At 38.1% G+C, this 16,399-nt stretch overlaps 1 protein-coding gene across 3 annotated transcripts; it reads right to left on the reverse strand.

Annotated features, from left to right (window-relative positions):
* Positions 1 to 9,548: 9,548 nt before the first annotated feature.
* LOC149218546 (65-kDa microtubule-associated protein 1-like) lies at positions 9,549 to 16,125 on the reverse strand. Of its 3 annotated transcripts, XM_089384091.1 has the most exons (15): positions 15,881 to 16,011; positions 14,699 to 14,784; positions 14,394 to 14,600; positions 14,034 to 14,285; positions 13,287 to 13,496; positions 13,004 to 13,159; positions 12,728 to 12,887; positions 12,402 to 12,553; positions 12,222 to 12,309; positions 12,009 to 12,082; positions 11,750 to 11,824; positions 11,329 to 11,635; positions 10,406 to 10,965; positions 9,889 to 10,105; positions 9,549 to 9,758 (listed from the first exon to the last, which is right to left on the reverse strand). In XM_089384091.1, the coding sequence occupies exons 2-14, from the start codon at positions 14,768 to 14,770 to the stop codon at positions 10,100 to 10,102; spliced, it is 2,319 nt and encodes a 772-aa protein (XP_089240217.1). In that variant the 5' UTR covers positions 14,771 to 14,784; positions 15,881 to 16,011; the 3' UTR covers positions 9,549 to 9,758; positions 9,889 to 10,099. The 3 variants fall into 3 exon arrangements, with proteins under 3 accessions (XP_089240217.1, XP_089240219.1, XP_089240218.1); XM_089384093.1 differs by lacking the exons at positions 9,549 to 9,758; positions 9,889 to 10,105 and having other exon boundaries at positions 10,158 to 10,965; positions 15,881 to 16,125; XM_089384092.1 differs by lacking the exons at positions 9,549 to 9,758; positions 9,889 to 10,105; positions 15,881 to 16,011 and adding an exon at positions 14,943 to 15,272 and having other exon boundaries at positions 10,158 to 10,965.
* Positions 16,126 to 16,399: the final 274 nt, after the last annotated feature.

Here is a 16,399-nt window from a genome sequence, read left to right on the forward strand (position 1 = left end):
GCACCCTCGAGGAGATGATGTACTGTAACCACCTCGAGGCTTGCAAAATTTTTAGTGTTTCATCTTCTAATGTTATGGTTTTTTACCTCTAAGGCTATTTGTTTATGTTAAAAGGCCATTCTTCCAGACTCTTCTAATAGCTTTTGCAAATGCGTGTAGTGGCCATCTCACTCTCTTCAAAGATAACTACCACCATTCTAGCTAGTTTGTGTTTTATAGTATTTTGATATTTCATTTATTAATAAAACTTAGGTTTTCACCATATTACTTTGCTTTATGTTATATTTCTCTCTGTGTGTGTTTCATCTCCTTTCCTACCTTCATTTCATTCCTTCTGGCAACCTAGATCACTGGCATCAAAGAAATCTACTACTTGTTGTTTCTCAATGCACGTCCCCAACGAGATCAAGGTGCTCAGAGTTGGGTATCGACCTAGTTCCACTTGGGAACAATTGCACTTGCCAATCCAAGTAGTCTCACATGGTAGAATAAAGAGATGATGGAACAAGAAGTCCTATCAATTTTTTTCTCGAGGAATTACTCGCATGGAAAATGAATGAGATGACGAACAATTTTGCCCAAATCATTTGATTACTTCCAACAGAAACCGAGGCACCTTCAATTAGTGGAAATTTTGGAGGCACAACACTATTCAAGGTACAAATTAACTTTTATATCCCATTATTTGAAGGCCAAATTGATGCAAATGCTTTGGAGAAATGGTTAAATATATTAGAGAGCAATTACTCTGTCTAGTTTTTTTTTTCGATTGACAAACAAAAGATCACCTCTACGCTCTTGAAAGCCCTTCAAGAGAGCGAAAACAAAGGATTTTGTGATGTTCAAAGAAGGACCCACTTGGGAAGATTTTATTGATGCCCTTAAGGAGGGATTCTACCCTATAGGGAACTATGATGAGCAATACATAAGATGGACAAACTTGTGACAGGAGATAAATAAGATGATGTTGGAATATACCAATATTTCCCATAGCTTGCACTCAAAACTGAGTATTAGAGACTTTGAATAGCACCTAGTTATGAAGTACCATAGTGGTTTACACGAGCACATCCAAACATATATGGATTTCTTGGAAATCTCCTCACTAGGAGTCGATGATTGATATGTTGTCAAAATTGAGTAGAAATTGAAGCAGAGGAATAAGTGGGAATTTAGGTGTATAAATACACTACAGTATAATCCTAGAAAAGGTGACCCTGAGCTTACAAAACAAGGGATAGAGTAAGGAGAGCCAACCTCAAGAAAATCATCCCAAGTCACAAACAAAGAAGGGTAATGGGAAGACGAAAAAGGACACTAGAAAGTGGTGAGTCCCACAAAAATCCTTGGCACAACATTTATGAATGCCACTAGAAATAATTATTGTTGGCAGAGCTTAAGAAAAGGGAAAACTATTTCTCTTATTCTATTTTAGAGTAGGATAAAGTAAATTGGATCATCGATGTGGAACCCAATGCTACCATCGTAACCAAAAAGATCAAACCAAAAGACCCAAAGGAGCTTAAAGGCAAGGAGCACCTCTTCCATTCACATATGTGTTTGAAGGGTACCCCACTACATTTCATCATTGATAACAAGCACCAGAAGAACCCGATATCAGTCGAGGTCATGAAGAAATTGAAGTTGTTGATAGTACCACACCCCCAACCATACACCATTGGTTAGGTGAGCCATGGATGAGATATATGTGTTAGTTGGAAATGCCACCTATCCAACAACATAAAGCCCTTCAAAGATATTGTGTGATGTTGCTCTACTTGAAGTTTGTGATGTTCTTTTAAGACAACCTTATATGTGGAAACATTATGTTGTTTATGAATCTCTTCCCCATAGTGTCATTGTTACTCTCAAATATCAACTCTATAGGCTACTAGAGGTAGTTCTAACTATTGCAATTTCATTAATCTCAACAAAATAGTCCCAAAAGGAAATATCCTGAAATGCAAAGTGTATTCTCCATGGTTAAATCATACTTAGTATTGCTTTACCTAATGGCCTAATATATAGACATGATCTTTGTGAATGAGGAAATAAATGTCAGAATCATGAACTTATTATCCAAAAGTGTCACATTCAACTGAACTCCTCACCTTGTGGGAGTCCAATTATGTTGGTGCAAAAGAAGGATGCGACATAGAGACTTTGTATTGATTATAGAGCCCTAAAAAAAACCACTTTCAAGTAAAGATGCATGATCCTTAAGTTTGACTATCCTTTTTACCAACTTAAGGGTGCCTGGTTCTTTTGTAAGATTGATATGAAGTTATGATACCACCAAGTTCCTATTGAAGAGACTAATGTATGGAAGACAACCTTCAAATCTAAAGAAGACATTTTTGAGTGGTTGGCCATGCCCTTTGACTTGACTAATCCTCAATCAAGTTGCAGTCATTCAAAAACTCTTTTGTAGTTGTATGTTTGAATGGCATCCTCATCTTTGGAAAAATATGTGCCAAAGATATATGGATTTCTTGGAAATATCCTCACTAGGATTCAATGATTGATATGTTGTCAAAATTGAGCAGAAATTGAAGCAAAGGAATAAGAAGAAATTTAGGTGTATAAATACACTACAATATAATCCTAGAAAAGGTGACCTTGAGCTTAAAAACAAGGGATGGAGTAAGGAGAACCAACCTCAAGAAAAGCATCCTGATTCACACACAAAGAAGGGAAATGGGAAGACAAAAAAGGACACTAGAAAGTGGTGAATACACAAAAATCTCTGGCACAACATTGATGAATGCCACTCGAAATAATTATTATTGGCAAAGCTTAAGAAAAGGAAAAATTATTTCTCTTATTCTATTTTAGAGTAGGATAAAGGAAATTGGATCATCGATGTGGAAACCAATGCTACCATCGCAACCAAAAAGATCAAACCAAAAGACCCAAAGGAGATTAGCGGCGAGGAGCACCTCTTCCATTTACATATGTGGATGAACAGTACCCCACTACATTTCATCATTGATAACAAGCACCAGAAGAACCTGATATTAGTCGAGGTCATCAAGAAATTGAAGTTGTTGATAGTACCACACCCCCAACCATACACCATTGGTTAGGTGAGCCATGGACGAGATATATGTGTCATTTGGAAATGCCACCTATCCAACAACATCAAGCCCTTCAAAGATATTGTGTGATGTTGCTCTACTTGAAGTTTGTGATGTTCTTTTAGGGCAACCTTATATGTGGAAACATTATTTTGTTTATGAATCTCTTCCCCATAGTGTCATTGTTACTCTCAAATATCGACTCTATAGGGTACTAGAGGTAGTTCTAACTACTGCAATTTCATTGATCTCAACAAAATAATCCCAAAAGGAAATATCCTGAAATGAAAAGTGTCTTCTTCATGGCTCAATCAAAGAAGGTAAAAGGAAGGTCGTTGCAACCACCACAACATAAGCACATGAACTCTCTATGCAACAAAATCAAGTGGACAAGATTATAGAGATATACAAAGATATCTTCATTCCACCTGTGGGAGCACATATGCATTGCCAGGTCAAACACTCGATTGACTGGATACTTAGTATTTATTTACCTAATGGCCTAATATATAAACGCTATCTTTGTGAATGAGGAAATAAATGTCAGAATCATGAACTTATTATCCAAAAGGGCCACATTCGACTAAACTCTCACCTTGTGGGAGTCCAATTATGTTGGTGCAAAAGAAGGATGTGACATAGAGACTTTGTATTGATTATAGAGCCCTAAAAAAAACATTTTCAAGTAAAGATGCATGATCCTTAAGTTTGGCTATCCTTTTTACCAGCTTAAGGGTGCCAGGTTCTTTCGTAAGATTGATATGAGGTTATGCTACCACCAAGTTCCAATTGAAGAGACTAATGTATGGAAGACAACCTTCAAATCTAAAGAAGACACTTTTGAGTGGTTGGCCATGCCCTTTGAGTTGACTAATCCTCAATCAAGTTGCAGTCATTCACAAACTCTTTTGTAGTTGTATGTTTGAATGGCATCCTCATCTTTGGCAAAATATATGTAGAAGATTTGCAGCGCATTCAGTAGGTCCTAAGCACCCAAGGGAAACACAAGTTGTATGCCAATTTGGAGAAATGTTCATTTTGCATGTAGAGATTTTAATATTTGGGACCATGTGGACCTATTCAAGATCCAAGTCATTCAAGATTGTCCAACCTTGATGCTCTAATAGAGCTTCTTAGATTCTTGGCCCTTGCAAACTTCAACATAGGGTTCATGTTGGGGTTCTCTCATATCACTTGGTCCTTAAGTCAAGTGACCAAGGGTGGAGCAAAAGAAAAGTTTTCTTGGACTAAGTCGCAACAAAAGGCATTCGAGGATTTGAAACACTGCCTTTGCTCCACACCAGTCCTCACCTTGCAAGAACTGCAACAACCATTTGAGATTAAGACATATGCCTCTGACTATGTTATTAGTGCAGTTCTCACTTAGCAAGGACATCAAATGGCTTATCAATATGAGACACTTTGATATTGTCTAGTGATACCCCACCTATGACAAGGAGATGTACTCCATCACACAAGCATGTCGATAATGGAAGAATTATATTTTGGGATAGGAGGCTATCATCCACACCCATCAAAAAACTTCGCAATTCATGCAAACACAAGGAAACATATAAAATGACCACCATTAAAAGTGGTCCACATACCTGCAACAATTCCACTTGAATATCAAATATAAGAAGGGTAGCACCAATCATGTTGGAGACTGCCTTAATCAACTCCTGATTGTGGTGCTAACCACAATTCTTAACTCTTGTGGGCACGAGACCTCTAAGTGGCCACAATCATACAACAATGATGTTGACTTTGCTACCACGTACCAAATGTTGATCTTAAACAAACAAGTTCTAGATTTGCAACTCCAGGATGTGCCCTTGTACTACTTAGGCCACCTTTATGTTCCTACAAGTGAGCATGGCAAGCTGATATGGGAGGCACATTACAATCAGGTGGCAGGGCACTTTGGTGTGGAGAAGATAATAGCAATGCTTCAAAAATATTTCCATTAGCCAAAGCTATTACACGATGTCCATTGATATATTAGATCACGCACTACTTGTGAACTAGCCATCAAGAAGTAGGGGTTGTACAGTGCTATACCTACCCCAGACAAATCATATAACTAGATTACATGTCAAGTTTTCCATCCATGGATTATGTGTTTGTAGTTATTAATCAATTCTCTAAGATGGTCATATTGGCACCATGCAAAAAGAGGATCACAACTAAAGCCACTGCTAAAATTTTCTTTGAATGTGTTTGGATTCATTCTGGGCTACCTCCAACCATTATTTCAAATAGGGATAACAAGTTGTTCAACACCTTTTAGTCTAGCCTATGGTCTCTTATGGATACCAAATTGACCAAATCAACCATATTTCATTCCCAAACAATGGATAGACATAAGTAGTCAACAAAATGATTTTGCATATGTTGCACATGTATAACTCCAAGCATTTGCGTACATGGGATGAAAGTCTTCCATATGTTTAGCATAGCTATAACAAAGCCCTCCAAGCACTATTCGCCACAATCCTTTTCAAGTGTGCTTGGAATTAACCATTAGAGCCAATTGATATAGTTATGCCCATTGCATCTTCACCCGCAAAGTCATCCCATGCTTAAAAACCAAATAGAGTAGTCAAATTTGTTGAACATATCCAAGTTACACCTCTAACAGCAAGTTCATGATATCCTGGAAAAAGCCAATGCCAAATACAAGCAACAGCATGAACCTAGGGTTCCACACAAGTTTTAGGTTGGTGATAAGGTGTGGTTGAATTTACAGAAACATCTCATAGGTCCCCATAGGAAGCTTAAACCACTTCGATATGGGATTTACATAACCATAAAGATTGTGGGTGAAAATGGTTTTGAACTAAGTATTCCACCTTTCCTTGGCTTACACCCAAATATTTAATGTAGCGCTACTTCACCCATATTTTCCACCTACTACACCCACAAGGTGTGGATGAATTTATAGAAAGAGCGCCTCACAAGCCCCCATAGGAATCTTAAACCACTTTGATGTGGACCTTACACAACCAAAAATGCTATGGGTGAAAACGTTTTTGCATTGAGTATTCCCACTTTCCTTGGCTTGCACCTAGTATTTAATGTGGCAGTACTTGCCCATGTTTTCCACCTTTGTTGAACACCTCGAAGGGGACCGCAATTGGCCCCCTCAAAACTCAATCTTGACTACATTTAACAAGCTATAATGAATCAAATCATGGACACCAAGACAAGACAAGAGCATATACAACTCAATTGAGATGTCAAAGCAAGGCAAGTGGCTCACCAAGAGGGGACTGATGCAAGTGGATATCGATGGTCATCCACCTCTTTCATTGTCTCAGTAGTCGTTAATAAATTCTCTAAGATGGTCGTATTAGCACCATGCAGAAAGAGGATCACAATTGAAGCCATTGCTAAAATTTTCTGAGCATGTTCGGATTCATTTTGGGCTTCCTCCAACCATTATTTCAGATAGGGATAACAAGTTGTTCAACACCTTTTAGTCTAGCCTATGGTCTCTTATGGACAACAAATTGACCAAATCAACCATATTTCATTCCCAAACAATGGATAAACATAAGTGGTCAACAAAATGATTTTGCATATGTTGCACATGTATAACTCCAAACATTTGCGTGTTTGGATTCATTTTGGGCTACCTCCAACCATTATTTCAGATAGGGATAACAAGTTGTTCAACAACTTTTAGTCTAGCCTATGGTCTCTTATGGATACCAAATTGACCAAATCAAACATATTTCATTCACAAACAATGGATAAACATAAGTGGTCAACAAAATGATTTTGCATATGTTGCACATGTATAACTCCAAGCATTTGCGTACATGGGATGAAAGTCTTCCATATGTTTAGCATGGCTATAACAAAGCCCTCCATAGCACTATTAGCCACAATCCTTTTCAAATGTGCTTGGAATTAACCATTAGACCCAATTGATATAGCTATGCCCATTGCATCTTCACCTGCAGAGTCATCCCATGCTCAGGTGAACCAAATAGAGTAGTCAAATTTGTTGAACATATCCAAGTTACACCTCCAACAACAAGTTCATGATATCCAACAAAAAGCCAATGCCAAATACAAGCAACAACATGAACCTAGGGTTCCACACGAGTTTTAGGTTGGTGATAAGGTGTGGTTGAATTTACAAAAAGAGCATCTCATAGGCCCCCATAGGAAGCTCAAACCACTTCGATATGGGATTTACATAACCATAATGATTGTGGGTGAAAATGCTTGTGAACTAAGTATTCCCCCTTTCCATGGCTTACACCCAAATATTTAATGTAGCGCTACTTCACCCATATTTTCCACCTACTATGCCCATAAGGTGTGGATGAATTTATTGAAATAGCGTCTCATAAACCCCCATAGGAATCTTAAACCACTTCGATATGGACCTTACACAACCAAAAATGTTGTGGGTGAAAATGCTTTTGCACTGAGTATTCCCTCTTTCCTTGGCTTGCACCTAGTATTTAATGTGGCACTACTTACCCATATTTTCCGCCTTTGTTGAACACCTCGAAGGGGACCGCAATTTGCCCCCACAAAACTCAGTCTTGACTACATTTAACAAGCTATAGCGAATCAAATCATTGACACCAAGACAAGACAAGAGCTAAATTTAACAAAAGAATCCCCATCTAATGAGGGTACTTGACACAATGGAGACCACTCTTCATAAGGGGGGCATTGATGCAAGTGGATATCGATGGTCATCCACCTCTTTAATTGCCTCAATAGTTCCCTATCTTCTTGGAAGTTTTTCTATGATTTTTTGGGTCCCAAATGGATATTTTTTTTTTACAATTCACAAGTTGTACTCCTTTGTTAGTTCTTTCCAACGTGTTGTTGTACTCCCCAAATGGATATTGCATGCAAAAGATATGCCCCCAAGTTAGTGTTTTGGACCTCTAGGGTTCTTTATGTTAAAAGGGCATTCTTTCAACTTCTTGTAATAGCTTTTGTGAATGCACGTAACCACCATCTCTCTCTTCAAAGATATAGCTACCACCATTATAGCCATTTTGTGTTTTACCATGTTACTTTGCTTTTTGATATATTCCCGTGAGTGTGTGTATTTCATTTCCTTTGCGCCTTTCATTTCATTCTCTATACAACCTTGATCAATAGTACACCTATAAAGATGGTGGTGAAATAATCGATGATTTAAGACCAATGTGGGGAGCACTTGAGCTCTAAGATTAATGTGAATTAGGGTTATTACGTAGAATACAATGCATCCATAAAGTAGTGGGGCATTGATGATTGAAGGCTAGTGGAGAATTAATCTCTTTTTTGGCACTGGCCCCACCAATAGTGACAAATGAATCATGATAATTTCAATGGAGTATCAATGTATTGAAGTGGGGTAGTAAAGCATTGAGACCAAAGTAGAGCACATCCTTTTAGGTTGTCAAACTTCAACACATATAAATGTAAAACAATATAGAGCATTAGTGTGATGGAAACTAGGAACAAGTGCCTTTTATCAGTTGTTTCCCTTGTGGTGTGCACAAGCCATGGAGTGCACCAACACAAAGAATTTCAAAATCAAGAACTTGCAATATAGATTTTCCACATCCAATTTGGAGGGAGATTTAACCTTAAGACTCAAAGACTTAGAACTTGTTATAATCTTCTTTGCTCTACTCCTTTAAGAAAAATCTAGCTCAACCATCATAGGGGGCTCAATCCCAAATACAATCCACCCTTTAAATTAATGCATCTAAAATCACTAAAATGGGTCTCATTTCTAGGTTGTTTCCTATATGGTGTGCATAGGTCATGGTGTAGTAATGCATAAACCAAATAAGAGAATCAACATGCAAGAATGTCACAACCAAGCATTTGTAATATAGATTTTCCACATCTAGTTTGGAGAGTTAGCCTTAGACTCAAAGTGATTGAGCTCAACATTATAGAGCTCATATCACTAAAATCCTCCCATAGGGTTTTTAATTATAAGTTGCACTAGCCAAATGTAATTGTAGTTTTCCTTAATCATATATGCATTTCCATTGTTCATCTCCCTCCTCATAGCCATGTTCTATGAAGATCATGGAATGAGTATTAGTGGGCTATGTATATCTTGTGTAGAAAGATATAGCCATAGAGATTTGGAATGGGAATTTTTGAACCTTATTTCATTAATGTTATCCCTTCAACTTTTTTTTGAAATTTATTGAAAGAAAAAATGAAAGATATGGCAAAAGATCTATATTAAATAGAATTACATAGAATAAACAAGAAAATATAGAAAATTAAATTGTAACCTGAACCATTTATTTAGAAAGAACCATTAACATATGAAAAATAAAATATATATATAATTTTTTTAAATTCTTAAAAGTCATAAGCCATTTAGGTGCTAATAGTGTGCATTATTTGTCCTTTCTGGTCCTTCATTGCAGACAGCAAACTCCGGTGCACAATCCAAATGGAAGAAACTGAGCTACAACGAAATTATATGTAAGTTTAAAAGTACATATACTTGACCTCCAACAAAATCCATCTGCAGTAATTCATCAGATGTAGATTACAGATATGGTGTTCAATGTCGACGCAATGAAGTGGATACACACAAAATGCCCTTAACGAGTGAATGAATTTTCATTAATCCAGAAAGAGGAACATCTGTCTGTTGTTTATGATATATGCTCTACCGGAGCTTTGACTCTGGATCACAAACAAGTTCCTTAGAAATGAATATATATTACGAAAGATTATAAATCCAAAGATTTTTACCCTAACAATTTTTAGAATACTGTTTTTTACGTGCTTTATATGTCACTGTCGTGTTTTTTACCTCAAACTTGGCCTGCAGTCTGAGCTCTGCTGGGTGTTTCCCAAACCTTGTGGCATATTTTTGCTGTTCTCCCTCTGCACATTTTTTCTTCATGCAACTTTAAATATGGATACGGATATAGAAAGGGCGTCAACATTCTCCAAGATGCTGGTAAAATTGTTAACATTTATAAAACATTCATACAGACAAATGCACACATACTCGCGCCGCATCAAAGCTGAAACAAAGCATTGAACATTTGGACATTACTTACTTTGCAATAGAAGACATAATAGAAAAATGCCTCATGTACATATATATATATGAGAAAAATGCCAACTGGGATTGGCTAAAAGGCAAAAATAGCAATATGCAGATAAGAGTTATCATCCAATTATAAATTCAAATCTACAACATTAGTAAGAGTCTTCCTCTTCTCTGAGCAGAACAGCTTTTGTGGCAGGTCAATTAATTGGCCTGCTCCACAATCCCATGGATGACACGAAGACACAAGACAGTATTAAAACTGTGTTCAAACCTTCAACGCGTTCCAGTGAATGTCCTGAAGAACAAAACCTGCTCTTCGTTCTTCAAATGAGTACTCTATATGTTGATGTTGGTGATGATGTTCATTCTGTTGCAACAGCTGATGCTGATCGAGATTCTCTTGCGGCAGGGCCTGCACCGCATTTTGAGATGGAGCAGGAAGCGAGATTTGCGAAGAGGTTGCAACCAGAGACGTTGTTTGTACAGGTGTTGTTGGTTGCATAGGCATAACTGAGGCTGATGCAGGAGTTGTAGACATAGGGATTATTGCCGTGGAGCCAGGGGTCGTGTTCTCTTCATCAGTTGCAGTGATTCGTTTGAAGGGAGTCGAAAATGGGCTTTTAACTGGAAGCGTCTTCAGGGGGCTGCCATTTGGCATCTTGTTCAGATCTTCCGAGGAGGAATTTGAATTGGATCGCGAAGAGGTTGTAAAGACTGGCGAAAGGGGTCTGCGAGATGGCTGGGTGAAATTTGTTTCATTTTCTTGACCTGTTGTGGGATAAAATGGATGCTTGTATGCAGGCAGCCCAGCAACATCCAGACCTCTCCGTCCTTACGGAAGCAAAAAACAATTTAGATCAGCAAAACTTAAAATTGAGTCCAATTGAAACAAATAACCAAGAAATAAAGCTTGAAAGAAGAAATTGCATCCTTCCCTAGCTGTAAAAGACAGCCAAGACCCCTAAGGGAATTATTGGATCATGGTATAATTCTTCTCATGCCTGAAATTTCTGTAGGATTCTTTTCAGATTTGTGGCTACAAGATCAGCTTGCTTCATACAGGCTCAAGGTGCAAAACTCACCGCTATAATAAATCTAGTCATTTAAATATGGTAAGATAACTAATACATCATCCCTATCTCTGCCAACCATATAAATATAAAATTTACTACTTGATAGAGTAGCAGGACTGACCTGCAGATAAGTTAGCAGAATCGTCCTCCTGTTGATTTAGCTGATTATACAACATTCTATCTCTTTTTGTTTCCTTTAAAACTTGTGGAGTCGCGTGTCGTGATAAAGTTGTCGCTTTTGAAGGAAAAAAATCCAAGCTGGGAGATTGCAGCATGGCTCCCCCAAGAGACAGGCGTCGGTTTGCATTTGAAGTAGATGGTCGTTGGCCTGAAGCTTTTTTAGCACTATGGGGTTTTGCGGGACTAGGTTTTGACCCAAAGAGTGCTTCCTGCTCCGTCATTAGTTGGCCCTGAAGCCTCTTCTGGTCCTGTACCATATTCAATTCAAGGTTTGCAAGGTGAATAATTTGAGCCTTTACAGCCATTATATATATGAAGCTTCCAAACTCTTAAAAGTCAAGAGAGATGGATAAACATGATACCCTTTGCCTTCTCCGCTCCTGCTCTTTCTCTTGTCTCAAAATATTATATTCTTCTAACATTGATAGGAGACGAATCTGGATTTAAAGACAAAGATGAATATCGCATAAGAATTTTCGAATGGAAGGGACCCCCTTCACAATCCAGGCCCAGAATAACCAACCGTGCTACTGCAGTCTTGAGATGCATTCTTATTTACTGAAATATAAAATTAGATTAGCTCTTTACAACACTGTTGTTCCCAAATAGAAGATTACTTACCCCATCATAGAGGAAAAGTTTGCCCCTCTCCTGCTCCCATGCCACAGTCTTGGCAATTAAGCATTCTACCATCCCTGGGTATACAAAGTGGAATTGGAAGTGAGGACTCAACTATGTTCATTTTTTCTTGTGGCTTGACTCAACCCAAATCCCCAAACGAAGAGTGTAGCAGTGTTATTTGTCCAATGTTTTAGAGTTTTTCTTGCATCTTACCAGGGAGCTTGCTAACAGCTGCCCGTGCCCTCTCAGCACGCTTCAAGGTAAGGTGTGCACCCCTGCTTGCATTGTACCGGTTTTCATCCTGTCAAAGTTATCAATATCCACACGCTTGCGTCACAATGAGGAAAATTTTGACAACAAAATTCCACTATCTCTAGTTCTTGTCTTCCTTACCTTGTTATAATCTTCAAGCCAGCTCTCTTCTTCACAGGCAGCTAACCATTTTTCAATTCTTTCCAAGATTTCTTTCCTGCTAAATGCTTCTTCTTTAGTCTTTGCAATTTGCTCTTCAATGCTCTCAAGAAGCTCGGAAGGGTCAACTAACCCTGTGAACAAATAAAAGGAAAGCAAATAAGTATCACCTAACAGATAGGAATTACTCCAATAATTTTATCAAAGATATGTTCTCCCTACAATAAATTATTATTGTTTAAGTATATACCATGAAAAGAGATTACCAGAATTGAGCAGTAAAAGAAACAATACCCAAGAGAACTTACCAGAATCCATGGAGGCAATTGACTTGTCCAGCGTAGTATTACTTTCAGCAATGAGATGTGTTCTCCTGCAAATTTCTTCTAACTCTGTTCGCTTCTTAAGAACAAGCTCCTTCATCTTACTTCCTTTTAGCTCCTCAAGTCTTGAAACCTCTGCTTCAACCTGTATCATCATAATTTGACTAAGAATCTAAACAAACAAGCTGGCTCGCACCACATCAATATGCATAAATACTGCATGCATGCATGCAGAGGATCATCCAAATTTCTCAAGCTTACATGGTTAATAAATTCCATAGACAGGGCATTGGGAGAACATATTTCATGCTCTGAAGCTGCAATGTTGCAGGTGACATTCTGGAACATCTGTTGCTCTTCCATAGGGGTGTCCATTAGATTCCAAAGCTCCAGCATAGTCGTGGCCAAATCTTGAAGCTGGAGATATGAAAAAATCAAAAGAATCAGCCCAATGCACCACATTATGTTACAATAGAGATCAGGGTAATAGCAACCAACAAAACAACGGGTAAACAAATTGCATGGGCAATCTCATGAAAATAACCTTTTGCATTCGTTTCTTTTTTTCTTCTCGCAATGTTTGAATTGTCGCAGCCAACCTATCAACAGTGTCATTACTAATGCTCTTGGATTGTTCGGACTCATCCAAGCTTGGATGCACATCTGTTACCGTACGTACAAAATCCAAGCCAAGGACAGAGCATAATCCATGGATTGTGTTGACAAATTCGATGACTTTGTAGAGACGCTCACTCTACATCAAAAACGAATGGCAAAAGAACAGATCAGATACACAAAAATACATAAAAAAACAAAGGCGAAAGGACAGATCACAAATTCAAAAGACATATCCACAGATTACAAATAAACAAGGGGTTTAGAGACTTGAATTAATTGGGAAAATTAAAAGTATTTAAAAATTAAAGGAACTATGATAGATTTGTTAGCAAAACTCAAACCCCATTAAAATCATAAATGTGTAAAATTGGGTCCTCATGAATTTCGGCTCTATGCATGAGACGAAACCCACCTCACAGTGATACAACACGCTGCACTGGCTCCATCAAGCTTGATCTTTTCAAAGCAATTTATACAGCAATACACATCTTATCACCGTTTTCTTACCAATTTTTTGTAAGCTTGAACTTGTTTTCTTGCTATAAATTTTTGGTTTTTTGGAACATAGCTAATAGACTCGGTAAATCCTAACTCTCTTTAGGATTATCCCACATTGCAGCTATTAGCAAAAGCATAAGACAAAATAAAATAGTGAAGCAGTAGTGATTCTTACCTTTTCTCTTTGAAGCGATTGAAGTTGCTTCTGGTATTCTTCAAAACTCCTAAGGGATAGATCATTTTCGTCCACTGAAATGGCGGACGGACTAAGCTCTACACGTCCCAAAATTTCATTTGAAATCTTCTGAATCTGCATTTTAACATCCCAAATTTGCTGAATCCGTTCCTCTTTTCTCCGGCGCATTTCTTCCAACAGAGGAGTTATCGCTTCCAACTGCTCCTTCAGGCTCCCTGCTCTTCTGTCTCCCTAAAATGGAGCAGGTAAAACCAATATCAGAGTCTTGTAAGATTTAAAATTCAAAATGAAACTATGATATAAACTGCAAAGGCATATTTTCGGTCTTGTTATTTTAACCTGTTTAGGCATGGTAGGGCAAACTCCGAGGGCAGAATAAATGGATGCGAGCTCTGCTTCGGAATCGGCAATAGCCTGGTGAAGCTGAGCCCTTGATCGATTTGATTGATCTACTTTCCGTCTGTAAACTTCCAAGCATTCTTGTTCAAGCTGGAGCAACATTTTATCTCTTTCCTCGTCCGGCTCGCCCATTTCGTCCCATATTAACTGAAATTGAGCAGATTTTTAGCCACCAAACCACTATACAATCCATAGCATATTTTTCATGGTTAGCTGAAATAAATATAAGAAACATTAAACATTACCTGGAGCTCGTAAAGAAGAGATCCACAAGTTGTCTCCAGTTGCAATAACTGATCGTTCTGCAAGCTCGGCATTCTGAAAGTATGCCCTACACCAGAGACATTTTGATTATGGTAAATGGAACCGTGGAACAAACCATAAATCATGAAATTAACAGAGGATTCCTCTTCCAAGCAAATATTCATTTCATGTAACTTATAACGAAAAAAAACAGGAAACGAGCTTCCTTCAAACAAATTTATTCACCTATGCACAATACCCTTGCAGATTACGGCGGAAATTCTCGCAAATCGTGGAATTTAAACAAAAACAGTGTTTCTATACAAATTAACCAGCGTTACTACGCTTATGAGCTTAGAGATTCCGAAGCTAATATTTTCATATCTAAGTAAGAGAAATGTCTCAGTGCGCATTTCTACAAAATAACGCATTCATTAAACGATTCTAAAGTATTCGGTGCCGATTTCTGCTAATAACGCCTGCAAATTTCGAGATTAAAGTTTTCCCGTCCAATAAAACTCATTATCATCCGCCTTTGAGACGAACTCCTCACCTCCCGGACATTATCCTTATCAAGAATTTCAAATCGCGTTGCGCCAATAATAACTTCCAGCTATTCCCCAGTAAAACTAAGGATTCCGTACTTAACACATCGGTAAACGGACCTAAAATTCCCGTCAAAACTCAGAAATTCAAATCTACGATGTAAGCCCGCCCTTAAGGTTTGTAGTTGCAACGAAAACTTAAAATCTTGACGGACTTATTATTTCACATCAACTAACAGACAAAACGAGGATAAATCTGGTTTCACCACGGTATCAAATGGGAAAGGACGGGAGGAATGAAAATACGAGGTTTAACAAGCACATTAGCAAACACACAAATGTTCAGTTTTCCATTTCCAGATAACAAAAGAAAGCAAACATACATGCAGATGAGAAACGAGGATAAATCTGGTTTCACCGCGGTATCAAATGGGAAAGGAAGCGAGGAATGAAAATACAGAGGTTTAACAAGCACATTAGCAAACACACAAATGTTCAGTTTTACATTTCCAGATAACAAAAGAAAGCAAACATACATGCAGATGATAAACTCCCGGCCACCAAGCACCTAAAGACGAAATTTAAGCATTTCCTTGGCATTCGTTCAATCTACATTCTAAAGATGAATTAAGCACTGACCTGAAAACCTCTTCTGCAGGCTACTTTCTATTTCTGGATCCCTTGGAAGAAGTAGGGTTTCTTCCCAAATAATAGCAGTTTCCCTGTCTGGTCTCTCTTTCTCCTCTGCAGTTTGACCAGAGCAGAGCAGAGCGATGATGAATAGTCTGCGCAAAATAGACCACCTGAACTCGAATAACACGGCGGAGATCTCAATTCGATTCAATTCAATGGCACAAGGTTGATGAAGATTGAAGACGAAAAGATGAAACAAGACAGGCCAATTGTCAAAATTATAAAATATTGCCGTCAATTACCATATAGCCGTTAGAACATTATACGTATTTTTATACTCTCGTCTCTTCCTCTTATTGTACCGTTGGAAGAAAAATACGTATCAGTGCCACGTCTTTATACGTATTGTACCGTTAGAAGGAAGTCCGGCCGGCACGCAAGAAAACCACCCCGGTTTTGATATTACCTCTGTTGTTTTCCAACGCCATACGCACGTCTTCCGAAAATTAATTTAAAATAGGTAGA

The sequence above is a fragment of the Pinus tabuliformis genome, chromosome Q (assembly GCF_031772625.1).
Source record: "Pinus tabuliformis cultivar Carrire ecotype Pingquan chromosome Q, CPIR1, whole genome shotgun sequence".
NCBI lineage: Eukaryota > Viridiplantae > Streptophyta > Pinopsida > Pinales > Pinaceae > Pinus > Pinus tabuliformis.